General features: G+C 43.8%; 1 protein-coding gene across 3 annotated transcripts in view; it reads right to left on the bottom strand.

Annotated features, from left to right (window-relative positions):
- Positions 1 to 8,087: 8,087 nt before the first annotated feature.
- Positions 8,088 to 14,183, bottom strand: part of LOC311298326 (uncharacterized protein) — a 33,803-nt gene continuing 27,707 nt past the window's right edge. For 2 of the 3 annotated variants that reach the window (XM_084421142.1, XM_084421141.1), the window contains exon 3: positions 8,088 to 10,068. In XM_084421142.1, the coding sequence (XP_084277268.1) occupies positions 9,065 to 10,068 (1,004 nt within the window). In that variant the 3' untranslated portion in view covers positions 8,088 to 9,064. The remainder of the gene's footprint in view (positions 10,069 to 14,183) is intronic. The other variant, XM_084421143.1, reaches the window with a different exon arrangement.

The following is a 14,183-nucleotide window of genomic DNA, read 5'->3' as shown; positions in this document are numbered from 1 at the left end:
ATAATGTGAATGATCATGAATAATGCCGTGATTTACACCTGAGAAGACAATGACCCACATAATGAGCTGCATAATGAGCCTTTCATTCAGGTGTGTCACTGAGAGTATCACAAGTAAAGATAAATATCCATGGTAAACATTTCTAGTAACTATGCAGTTAATTCTCATACTGTATTTTCAGAATGTTTTGGAATATATCCTGTTTTTATTTATATATAATAAAAAAAAACTATAATACATAATTTAATGAGAAGGTTTATATTGACCTATTAAGATGTTGTTTACATCTACCTTGTAAATATGTTTTGCTATTTTATTAAACAGTTTTCACATATAAATCAACAACAATTACAATTTTAACAATATTTCAAGAGTAATCTTTCTTTTTATAAAGTATACATCGATTTTATCATACGTATTTCAAAGTTAAAGATTCATTAGTTTGAATATTGGAACAAACACTATAATGACATCTTAGTTGATAATTCAATATTCAATATTTTAACAAAACATCACATATTATATATTTAACATGTGAGCAGAAATTGGCAAACAAAAGCTTATTTGATGTGAACAGTGGTCTTTTTACAGTAAAAACTTTATAAACTATCCAAAACTAATCAACAAAATCTTGTCTAAACATTCATATTTCGTCTATGATATATTTGCATATAAATGTTAAAGGAACACTCCACCGTTTTTTGAAATAGGGCTTATTCACCTTCTTTCCTACATTTAGATAGGTGGGCAAATGCATTTTTGTCTCAGTGCATGCATTGTTTTAGTTTGACAGGGTCGGTGCTAGCTTAGCTTAGCATAATTAATGGAATCCTTTGTTGCCAGCTAGCATGTCCTGAGTAAAAGTGATATAAAAAAAAAACAAAAAAAACACCTAATTACTTCTTGTGGCCTGCGTATTCACAACAAGTACAAATAGCGATGCAGATTAACACTAGGTGATTTCCTAGGCAGATATTGACTTGGGACTATATTAGGGGGAAGCACAGGCAAAGCACTGCTACTTGGGCGCAGAGATATCACACCCAAGTAGCAGTGCTTCGCCTGTGCTTCCCCCTAATATAGTCCTTAATATATAAGTCAATATCTGCCTAGGAAATCGCCTAGTGTTAATCTGCATCGCTATTTGTACTTGTTGTGAATACGCAGGCCACAAGAAGTAATTAGGTGGGTTTTTTATATTTTTTTTATATGACTTTTACTCAGGACATGCTAGCTGGCAACAAAGGATTCCATTCATTAAGCTAAGCTAAGCTAGCGCCGACCCTGTCAAACTAAAACAATGCATGCACTGAGACAAAAATGCATTTGCCCACCTATCTAAATGTAGGAAAGAAGGTGAATAAGCCCTATTTCAAAAAACGGTGGAGTGTTCCTTTAATTTGCAGTTTAATATGGTGCTTGTTATACAAAGACATTTTATTTCAACATATTTCAGTTGATTTTTACTCATTTCAGTATAGCAATATAGTTTGGTAAAATCTAAACTAGTAGATGTGTTCATGTAAAAATAACATGTTTACTATTGTAAGTGCAAGTGTGAATGAACGGCACAGATGCGCGCTGTTGTTTACTACAGCTGTCTACTACATTGTCTACTTACTACAGCTGTAGTAAACATCTGTGCCGTTCATTCATTCACACACAGACACGTGATTCATATTTAAACAGTCCTTTTGCAGTTTATGACACTATTGCATATCGCGATTAGAACAAAGCACTTAAGAATAAAACACTACTAGGCTACAGTCCTCTGAATAGCTGGATCCGTTGTTCCTCGATGTGAAACTAAATTGTTCCTAAGAATTATTCCACACAGCGAAGCAAGACGAGACAAAGTCCATGAGTCTGATTAAACAGATGTGTTTTATCCAGCTGATGTGGGCATTGACACGTTTGCATGGATCGCTCATTTGCGTTTGAATAGCGCGCGCTCTCCGTGGGCAAGGTCACATTAGCACTTAATGAGATGAAATGAGAACAACTGACATCTCTCTCTTTTCATACAGATTACATAAACTGAGAATATTTGTTTTATATATAATATACTTCATTTAAAAGCTGCCTCCGAACACTTCTCTCATTATGATAAAATGTGTGAGAGGTTCTCGAGTTGGTGACTCATGTAATGGCCAGATTACTGCTAGATGCCCTCCTTGAGGATCTCCGTGACGTTAACTCATCCATGGGGAAAACCTTATTCTTCGTGCATCTTTGTGCCCTCGACGTATTAAGACTATCGTGGGTGCAGGGGTGTGTGGTTATACGATGATGGACACTTGATTCTCTTCTTTTTGCTCATCGTCATTTAAGGAGGGTTCAAAAGCAGAGTGTAGCGAGTTGCGCTCCCCCTCGTAAAAACTGGGGACCTGCTTGTTGCACTCAGCAGCCTCATAATAGACCTAAGACAAAATCTTGAGGGTTGTTTTGTCAAGTCAAGTCAAGTCATTTTCATTTATATAGCGCTTTTAACAATGTAGATTGTTTCAAAGCAGCTTTACAGAGATAAGCGTATAATTTAAGGTAACAGAGATTGTTTGGGATTTATAGCGGTTCTTTAATAGAGTTATTTTCCAGCTAAAGTTATTTTTGATTGATTCGCTTCCGTCGCAACGATCATTTGTTATTACATTTTGTCCCAGGTCTGTGGGGGTGTGCCCCGATGGGACGAGGCATGTAAATCAAACAGCTTCTACCTGACACCCTCATGAAATAACTGTACTTCCTCGCCACCTCTGGTGATTTGGGGGGCAGCGGTTTCCAGCGAAATGTTAGATGTTCTGTTGCTTCCTGCTGTCATCCAGGACACGGAACATCTAACATCCCCTCAAATGAAGTGTTAAAATTGATACCACTATCAGAGAGTCTGGCAGCGTGGAAACTTCTGCCAGGCTTTTCTGCGTGGGTATTAAGTACAGTACAAATAGGATACAGAATCCAATTTATTAATCGTCTTCCACGTTTCAACGGCGTGGTATCCACTTCCGTGAGACTGGAACTGGCGCATGTACTGTCACAAGAGCTACAATCTCTGCTGAGCAAAGAGGCCATAGAACATGTTCCTCTTCCAGAGAGAGAGTCAGGCTATTACAGCAGATACCTCCTGGTTCCCAAGAAGGATGGAGGGTTGCGTCCAATCTTCGATCTTCGAGGCTTAAACCGTACAGTCAAAGCGCTCAAGTTCAAGATGTTAACTGTAAAGACGATTGTGTCGCAAATTCAACATCACGTTTGGTTCGTCATGATCAATCGGAAAAACGTACCTGTATACTTTCATACAGAAATATTGCCACAACACAGGAGGTTCCCAAGGTTTGCTTTTGGGGGCGAAGCTTACCAATATCGGGTCCCTCCAATTGACCTAGCCATGTTACATAGACGATTGGGCGATACTGGCCCAGTCTTAAGAGCTTGCACTTCGACATTGAGATCAATCTATGCTCATCTTCTCTCTATGGGGCTGAGATGCAACGCCAAGAAGAGCGTACTCTCTTCCACCCTGAGTGTAACATGCTTGGGGTTAAATGGGACTCTGTCACCATCGTGGGCACAACTGTCTCCCGCTCATGTCAAGACCAATTTTAAATACCCTAAGCAACATCTGGCTAGGTCAGGACATTACATAGGTCTCATGGCAGCTGCGTCCACAGTGATTCCTCTGGGCCTTTTGCACGAGGCCACTTCAGTTGGGGCTCAAAACGGGGGATTTCATCTATACAATCCTCAAGGGCAAATAAAGGCAAGAGCACTCGCTGAGTGCTTCGTGTCCTTTCTAAAAATCCATGTTTATGGTAAGTCACGCACTGAACGCTTCGTTCACTTTCTAAAATTCATGTTTATGGTCAAGGTTACGTGCTGCGGCTTCGTTCCCTTTCTACGTGGTTCAGACCCCGGTTCCTTGCCTTGGGTCCCACTTCATGTGCGTCTTGCCGTCACAGAATGCTAACGGCAGATGCCTCCCTGATGGGCTGGGGAGCGGTCATAAGTGGTTGACCAGCTCAAGGGGAATGGGAGGGTCATCAGCTCAATTGGCACATCAACTGCCTCGAGCTGATGGCCGTATTTCTGGCCCTGAAATACTTTCTCCCTCAGTTGAGAGACTGTCATGTCCTAGTGCGGCACAGCGGCAGTCTCTTACATAAATCACCAGGGAGGTCTGCGCCCACGCAATCTGAACAGAACAGCGAGGCAGATCTTTCTCTGGGCCCAGGAAAATTTCCTGTCACTCAGTGCAGTGTACATCTCAGGGCACCTGAATGTGGGAGCGGATTTACTGTCCAGTCAGAAACTACCGATAAGTGAATGGAAACTCCACCCAGAAGTAGTCAAACAGATTTGGACCAGATTTTACAAAGCGGAGGTGGACCTCTTCGCCTCTTATCAGAAAGCGCAATGTCCCCTCTACTTCTCTCTGTGTCACCCAGCCCCTGGGTCTGGACACGATGGCGCACACATGGCCCAGAATGTGCCTGTATGCGTTTCCTCCAGTTTCTCTGCTCCCAGGAGTTCTAGCCAGAGTTCGCCAACAAGGGTCTTGCATCTTACTAATAGCGCCGCATTGGACGAACAGAGTTTGGTTCTCCTAGATAATATCTCTCCTTAACGGCTCGCCAAGGACGATTCCAGAGAGGAGGGACCTTCTGTCTCAGACGGAGGGCACGATATTCCATCCCAGGCCCAACCTCTGGAACCTTCATGTTTGGCCCCTGATGCGTACCAACTGAGGGACACTGGGCTTTCGCCTGCCGTTATTGCCTCCGCTACCGCTTTGGCAAGGGGTGCCCCTTACAACATGTTTGTGATGCGGCAGGTTGGTCCTCTCCGCACACATTCATAGGATTTTATAGTTTGGATGCCACTCCGGGCTCTCACGTCCTTGAGTCGACATCACAAGCTAATGTCTAGGGCTTTCTTGCGTCCTTCTTGCGTGAGCACACCTTCACAACCGTAAGGAGTCCAGACACCTTCAAGCACGGCGGCGTGGGCATTCTCGTTCCCAATGCGCTAAGCAGCGCAGCATCGATTGTAGCTTTTGAAAGGGAACGTTCCGGGTTACTTGACTGTAACCCTGTTCCCTGAAAAAGCGGAACGAGATGCTGCACTGCATTGGCGTGCTGATGATGTCCCAGGACTGCTCTTCAAACAAAATATCTGACGATGCACCTGCAGCTCATCTATTTATAGCCTCGCGTCGCGGCTATATTACCTCCGGGTCAATTCTATTGACGTGTTTACACACTATATTCACGGCTGGTCACGTTTAAATCTCGTTCTGCTTTTTCAAGGAACAGGGTTACAGTCAAGTAACCCGGAACGATCTCCACATATCTGTTAATGTTAATTTCCCCATCACCCCATGGTCACCCCATGCTCCCATCACATTTGTTTCCCTGCTGTATGCAAGCTCAATGAGTGACAGGGACATTTTTTAATTGTCTGGTATAACCAAATGCCTCACACCAGAAATTGCCATTATGGTGGATGAAGGCTTTCTAGTGGACAACCTTGTTGCTGGAAAGGTTTACCGACCTGCCTTCCTCGTAAAGAACACCCAGATGGCCAAAGAGGATGTCCAGCGCACTCAGTCCATTGCCTGCCTCAGAGTCCACATTGAGAGGTGCATCAGGAGGGTCAAGGAGAACAAACTGTTTGAAAAGGTCATACTTCTGTCTATGTCTGGGTCTTTTGACCAGCTGTTTTCAGTTGCTTGCCTCTTTTACTTGAATCTTTTAATTTTCATCAATGTTTGCTTTTACAAGCACACATACTCTTATGTCTTACTGCCCACCAGGATTAACCAGGATGCTGCAGCAAGCACAGGAGAAGACAAGAAGCCAAAAATAATCTTGTATTACAACAAGACCAAAGATGGAGTTGACCACCATGACCAGGTATTTTGTTACTTTGTATTTTTTTGCATTATTTACAAATTTTCCTATGACAAATTGATTGTTATTTAAATTAGTAAGTCACTTTAGATAAAAATGCTAAATGAAAAAAATGAACAAAATTACTTTTGCCAGTTCAGACAGTTTAAATATGTTGTCTTTTTCTGAGAGTCTTATTCAAGATGGTTACTGCTTACACATGTAAACGGAAATCCAACCGTTGGCCCATGGTTTTCTTCTCAAATATGCTGGGTGTGTCTGCCCTAAATGTTTTTGTCCAGTGGACGTAAATGAATGTGTCTGACAGATCACTGTAGAGCCTCAGTTAAAGCTGCTCGTGAACCGATCATTTCTTCCTTCTAGTTAATTTATAGCATCAAATAAACATGAATGAACATCAGAAGGAATGTTGTTTTAACTGCGGAAAGATGTCAGTACCCTCCATTTTTTAAGATCAAATCCTGCAACATTAATCTACTAACTCTCCTGACTGCTTAATCGGACAAAAATGGCGGATTCTGCAGATTATTATTGGTCAGATCGCCTGTCAGTCAAACTCCCTGTGAAGAGTCAATTCTGCCCAGGAGCAATTTGATGATGATCCTTGCATTTTCCAGCATGATGGGCCACCATGTCACAAGGCAATTGTGATAACTGGGGCACTCGTGGAGAGCAAATGGCTGAGTGCTCCGGGTGTGTGTTCACTACTCATTACTCCTAATGTGTGTGGAATAACTTGTATGGTTTAAAGGCAGAGAACAAATTTCGAGTATGGGCTAGCCTACCATACTTGGCCTTCATGTCAAGTCACATCACAATGAAGTGGCTCGGTGTTCATTACATTGACATTTTGGATCTGTGGCCAGGCAACTCCCCGATCTTGATCTTAATGAACATGAACATCCAGATAAATACATTGGAAGTTTCAAATTGGTCATGAAGAGTCTTTCTTTTGTCTTACTCGTACAGTTTTACAGGGTAATCCAATTGAGAGACCAGATGCTGACTGTGTGTCTGTGCTGGGGTGATTAAGGCCCAATCCCAATTCTATTTTATACCCCTTCGCCTACCCCTAACCTTTGCCCCTTGAAACAGAGTGTCAAGGCGTAGGGGTGAAAATATTCCCCTAAGAAATGGGACACCACTACTACACCGTTACATGTCATTATACATCGTCGCTAGCGCCTACGTCACAGGAGATGCGCCAATGTTTATCACAAACTTCCAAGATGCCGTCGTCAGCTGTAGTCTTGCGTGAGTTACAGCTATTTTTTGTATTTTTCTTCTGAAGTTTGCAGAAAACAACTGAGATGACGATATCTTCGACGCCTAAAGCTGCGTTCACACCAAACGCGAATAGAGCGTCTGGCGCGAGTGATTTCAAAGTTAAGACGCGCTTACGCGCGTCTGGAGGTCTTGCGGCGCGAATGAGACGTTTCGAAAAAAATCGGTAAAGTTCGTTAACAATATGATGCGTGTAAAAAGCAAAAGTTTGAAGCGAAGTGGATGCGCGAATGAGGCGAAATGTCTCATTCGCGCGTCCACTTCGCTTCAAACTTTTGCTTTTTACACGCGTCATATTGTTAACGAACTTTAACGATTTTTTTGCAACCGTTTCTTTGAAGAACATGACCGTAAATATGAACACAAGCTTGAATGTGACAAAGAAAATGATTATTGGCAGTCATGTTGCCTCTGTAGCCGGTGTATGCAGGTACATTTCTCATACCCCTTCGTTTGAAGTGTGGTCCCGAAAAATCTTCGTTTCAAGGGCTATCTGGCCCTTCCCCTTCCCCCTCCAACCAAAAGAGAATTGAGAAAGCCCTACCCCTTCACGTGCACACGCAAAACAGAGGGGAAGGGGAAAGTGAAGGGGTAAGGGGTAGAATTGGGATTGGCCCATAGTGTCCGTGATGTAGGGATAAAGGGGAATAGGTGAGCTTGAGAACTCTGCTAAGTGTGAGTGACGTATAGCTGGGAGCGTCAGGAGAGTGTAATCGTGACAATAGTGTTCTTTGACGCACAGTGGGATACAGTGAAGTTGAATCACATGGAGATTATTTTTTATGCGCAGCTTGTCATTGATGTACGGCTCTGTAAACGCTGCTCCATCTGAAAGCACTGTGAGTTTGAGTCACTTACAACATGCATTTCAAAAAACAACACGCGTCAAACATCTTTCCAAACATGAGAAGCATTTATGAACCTCTTGTCCAACAACAGACAACATTTAATAACATGCATTTACTCCAAACTCACTTCATAACGACAGTTGAGCATCCTTCTGTGAGATGATGTGCCTTCTTACACAGAATAAGGCAGTCGTGTATTTATAAGTCATGTTTAATCAAAGCGTTTCAATCTTCTGTTTATTCAGCTACAGAGATAGGGATTTTCTGGAATGATGCGCCGTTATTGTACTTCTGCGGCGGGGCATATTTATTGTGTTTGCATGAGAGCGCCCTCTGGCGTTCAAATGGGGCAGTATTTACTACCAATCAGCCGCACTCCACTGACAAGCTGCGCATAAAATAATCGCAGCCTTTGCCAAATCACGGTTTTATTGTGATTAATCGTGCAGCCCTAGTAAATACTATCTGAAAGTAGTCCCCATCAAGCAATTAGCAGTGAGTCAGGATCAGTGGTGAGGCACTTGCAGCTCTAACAAACTTCCAGATGACACCAGATGAGCCCCAACAGTGGCCATATTCAAGTCCAGACTAAAGACATTACCAATTCATTCTCTTACTAAAAATTAAGCAAATAATGCTGTTTAATGTGCTTTCATTCAGTTTTTTTTTTTTCAGTTACATTATGCCATTTCATAGAAAGACAGCATTTTCAACATGCAAACCGCTTCTCTCCTGTGCAAGTACTTGTGTGAGCCTTAAGATTTCCTTTTTGTGAAAAACTCTTGCCATACAGTTTACAGATGAAAGGCTTCTCTCCAGTGTGAAGTCTCATGTGAGTGTTGAAGCTACTTTTACAACTGAAATTCTTTCCACAGTGATGACATATAAAACTGTTCTATCCTGAATGAATCCTCATGTGGCAATCAAGGATTACTTTACGTGTGAAACTCTTTCCACACGGATCACGTTAACGTTTTTTTTCTTCCAAAAAACGGTTTCTCTCCAATGTGAATGATAATGTAAAACCTAAGATTTACAACAGTTGTATAACTTTTTTCCAGTGTGAATTCTCAAGTGGGAAATAAGGTTTTTTTTTTGAGTGAAACTTTTTCCACACTGTTGGCAGGGGAAAGGCTTCTCTCCAGTGTGAATTATCATGTGTGAATTAAGGTTTTTTTTTTGAGAGAAACGGTGTTCACAATGACAGCAAGTATAAGGCTTTTCTCCAGTGTGAATTCTCATGTGGGCTTTAAGGTTTTTTTTTCGATTGAAACTCTTTCCACACTCTTGGCAGGTGAAAGGCTTCTCTCCAGTGTGAATTCTCATGTGGGCTTTAAGGCTTTGTTTTTGAGTGAAACTCTTTCCACACTGTTGGCAGGTGAAAGGAATCTCTCCAGTGTGAACTCTAATGTGGGCTTTAAGGCTTTGTTTTTGATTGAAACTCTTTCCACAATGTTGACAGGTGAAAGGACTCTCTCCAGTGTGAATTCTCATGTGGACATTAAGGTTTTGTCTTTGATTGAAACTCTTTCCACACTGTTGGCAGGTGAAAGGACTCTCTCCAGTGTGAATTCTGATGTGGACATTAAGGTTTTGTTTTCGATTGAAACTCTTTCCACACTGTTGGCAGGTGAAAGGCTTCTCTCCAGTGTGAATTCTCACATGGGAAATTAGGATGTGTTTATGAGCAAAACTCTGTTCACAATGAGAGCAAGTATAAGGCTTTTCTCCAGTGTGAATTCTTATATGGACTTCAAGGCTTTTCATTTGAGTGAAACTCTTTTCACACTGTTGGCATGTGAAAGGCTTTTCTCCAGTGTGAACTACCATGTGGGATTTAAGGCTTCGTTTTTGACTGAAACTTTTTCCACACTCAAGGCAAGTGAAATAACTATTAGGTTTGGTCTTCTGAGCTCTTTTTCGTGAGTGAGTCTTTTCCATCTTTGTTAATTTCTCTCCAGTCTTGAAATGTTGATGCTCATCTTCCATATTATTCAGTTCTTGACTCTCCTCTTTCAGCGGCATCAGGTCTAAAGCGAAAAAAAGACAAATAACAAGTTAACACCAGTTTAAATGGCAACACAACCTCAAAGCCTCACATCTAATTGATGACTAACTGGGAAAGTGTCTGCATGCGTTTATGATAATTCACAAACATTGTGGCAGCAAACTCTCCCGGATGGGTGAAATAGGACTCAGTAGCCTGATTTGTGCATACACTGCAGTTTGTGCATCGGGTTATCATTACAGCTGGGCGGCTTGTCAGGCACTTCAACCACAGCACCCCTACATGGCAAGGCACTGGAGGCAAAACAAGAACAAATGCAATTTCCGAAACTCCAGCTCATTCAATTGTGCAAAACAAGATGAAACTCAGCATGTGAGGTGTTTGGAAGACTTCTTGTTCTGTATGACCGAACGGTAACAAAGCGGCAAGAAGCCAGGGGTCCATTCTTCGTACGTCGCTAAATACATCCGAGATCAGTTGGCACATTCAAGGATGATATCATCGAGCTAATCATGATCTGGCTAAATAGCTTCTTTGAACACACCTGTTGTTTATGATTAGTATCGCTGGATTGAGTTATCTGAGATAACTGCACAATCATGCGTTGGTTTAAAAGGGGATATGTATTGATCGTAGAAAAATTAATCAGCAACATTGCTATTGGCTGCACACCATGACCAAAGAGCGCGCACAGTTTTTCTCAGAGCAGAGCAAGAGCTAATAGTCTAAGTTTATGCAGAATTTGAACGTTTAAAACGTCAGGGAACACCTCAAAGTGTGCAAAACCCAGGAGAGAGGGCTAGCAAAAAGTAGCAGACAAATTAAATTCTGTAACGAGTGAGACAAAACAGACAATTATTTGTTATATTTAACAAATAATCTTTAAAACTCACTCTGGGATCTATGGTCCCATCCTCCCAACAAGAACAAGAAGGGTCTTGGTTAACATGACTATGATCAGATAAGTTGGTTTTATTGCTGTTAAAAATGTGGTCACGTAGAAAAAGCAAAGGCCATAGGAAAGACCCACAGCCCTTAAAACAGACTTTCCTGCATTCATTTATTGACAAACTTATCTGTAAATGAACATGCACCCCAGGACACTGTGTGAATGATTTACTGTCTTGTGTAGTGTCTTTTGATACTGTTATGTCTTTGATACTATGTATTTTATGATAGAACCAACGGTCAATGTAACCTCACCTGTGTCGTGTCTCCTATCTAATTAATACTCATTTAATGAATCACATATGTTTTGATATATCTATCTGAGTAAAAATGAACACAAACAGCAAGGCCTGTTTAACCACACCTGAGAAAGAGCCATAAATCCTCCCAACAGAGGAATTTCCCGCTTGGAAATCCCCCCCTTCTTATTGGTCGACCCAACCCTGAGAGGTGGGACCTTTCTCAGACTTTAAATGGCCTCTACACAAGCTCTTGGCACACAATCGGCACTCCAGCCATGGCAACAGAGTCAAACCAACCACGCAAGTTCATCACTGTGGCGAGCACGACGAGGTCGAGGGCCGTGGGAGGACGGCGCGAGGCCGGTGGCGCGATTGATAATGAGCGACACGTGCGCGACGCACCGGTCTCGCATCTCTCACGGAGGAGCGGAAGCATAAAGGAGGAGCGACGACAGTGAAGAGCGAGAGAGGACAGGCCTGGATTTTATTTGATGTGTTGTTTCTGTTTTGTGTTGCCAGCAGTCGTCCGTGAGGGGCTGCTGGCTTTTACTTTCATTTTTGTATCTTGTTTATTTATTTATTAAAATGTTGAATGTTTGCCGGTTCCCGCCTCCTTCTTCCCATAACATCTGAACCCCGTTACATTGGTGCCGAAACCCGGGAAGAAGGAGTGACACGCTGTCGGAGAGCCCTCGCTGCTGGGGGGGATCGCGGTGCTGAGGAGGTCGGGCAGCACGAGGGAGCGATGGCCGCCGATTGCTGCCCGAGGCGATGGTGCTGGAGCGATGGAAGATCTGGTGGGACGGAGAGCTCGACACCGTGCTCCTGGATCGAGGAGGGGTGGCTGCCGTCCAAGAGGGAGCGGAGGAGTCGCTCCCGTTCGCCGTGGGCCGGAGCCTGTTGCCGTCGGCCATGATGGGGGCGGAGCAGGGAACGGGAAACTCGCTGCCGGCTGCCCTCGACAGGAGGAGTCACCGCCGGCCGCCAGGAGGCGGAAGAGTGTCGAGCCGTTCCCCAACGAATGTCCAGTACCATCGCATGGCACCGCGAGTGACTCTCAGCCGGTTGAGGACCGAGCGGCAGTGTGTCTGGGAACCGGATCAAGATATATATATATATTTTTTTTTCTCTCCCCTCTCTCGTCTCTGTCGCTCCTCGTGCTTCCGTTTCCTTTCTCTCGTACCTCGTCTATCCATACCCCCAGCCCAGGTACAGCAGCCGCCGTTATCAGTCCCCACCGGGGAGGGGGGGGGGGAGTAGGCGCAGTCGCGTGGGTGCCCCCCGGCCTGCGAGGGGCGATGGGGGTATGTGGCGAGCACGACGAGGTCGAGGGCCGTGGGAGGACGGCGCGAGGCCGGTGGCGCGATTGATAATGAGCGACACGTGCGCGACGCACCGGTCTCGCATCTCTCACGGAGGAGCGGAAGCATAAAGGAGGAGCGACGACAGTGAAGAGCGAGAGAGGACAGGCCTGGATTTTATTTGATGTGTTGTTTCTGTTTTGTGTTGCCAGCAGTCGTCCGTGAGGGGCTGCTGGCTTTTACTTTCATTTTTGTATCTTGTTTATTTATTTATTAAAATGTTGAATGTTTGCCGGTTCCCGCCTCCTTCTTCCCGCAAATTAACATTCAAACTTTCGGTTCACAAAATCCCCTTAATTAGGGCCTTGATGGAGATGTGTATGCAGTCTATGGCACCAACCACATTAGGGAAGCCTGCGGGACATATACTGTAAGTCATACTTATTGGCATGGTGGTCATGATTGCACAATCTTCATTAAAAATTATAAATGTAGCCTACCTGCGTTGGCAAAAAAAAAAAAAAAAAATCTGCTTTACAACCTTGAGACTTACATGGCTTGGAAATACCACAAAACCCCTAAAACCTGCTCGAGCGCCAGGTAACCTTTGCACATGTCACGACAGACAGCACTTTTCACCAAGTTCTCCGCATCTCCAATACTCCACTTGCAAAGAATCTCAGGGCAATGCACACAGTTTGTGCTGTTATTAAAGCCAGACTATGAAACCGATATCTCTCAAAAAGTACACTACCGTGCTGCACTAAAGGACTTCCTGTATCACCACCACTTATAAAGCCACAATCTAATCCTGTTTACATGAAATAAGGCTGCTCCCGAGCAGGTTTAAGCTTACGCACCTGTTGCTATGACAGCAAGTCCAGGATGAGCGTCGAAGAACCAAACAATCCAAGATCATTCCAAATCGTCAACAATCAAATCCAGCTAACCGAGTTAGCGACGTACGAAGAACAGACCCCAGAACCCTTGAGATCCAAGATGAATTCTAGCAGAAAATGGCAGAGATTGCGCCAGTGTTGGAAACCTTAAAATGTGCAACTACCAACATGTCAATTAGGGATGGGGCCGATCCGATCCAGTATCGGTATCGGGACCGATACCAGCGTAATTCACGTATCGGATTTTCCCGATCCAACCTGCGGAGATATCCGATATATCCATGAGTCATGTCTGTGCTTTAACGTTGTCTGCTGAAATGACTCCAAAAGTGATTCCCGCCGGCGAGTCTGCTAGCTGGCTGCAAACTGTGGAATGGATTTACTGAACGGAGGCGCGGCTCAATGAGACACAGAGTTATGAGACACGCCCCCGCTCAGGAAATCCATTCCGCAGTTTGTGGCTAGCCAACAACGTCTGCTGTGTGGAAATACTTCACACTGGAAACACCGCAGAGCAAGACAGCAAAATGCAATGTTTGCAAAGCCATAATTCAGAGCTCTTTGAAGCTCCCTCGCGTCATACAACACAACGAACGCAATCAAACATTTAAGAAAGCACCACGTTACTGTGCGTTCACACCAAACGCGAATAGCGCGTCAAATTCACGTCTACCGCGTCTAGTTGGACGCTTGCATGTTTTGAATCCATTCGCGCGTCCAGAGAAAAATCGACGCGCATAAAAAGCA

This window comes from Rutilus rutilus (assembly GCF_951802725.1).
Source record: "Rutilus rutilus genome assembly, chromosome: 10".
NCBI classification, from domain to species: domain Eukaryota; kingdom Metazoa; phylum Chordata; class Actinopteri; order Cypriniformes; family Leuciscidae; genus Rutilus; species Rutilus rutilus.
This window is presented reverse-complemented; position numbering and strand designations above follow the sequence as displayed.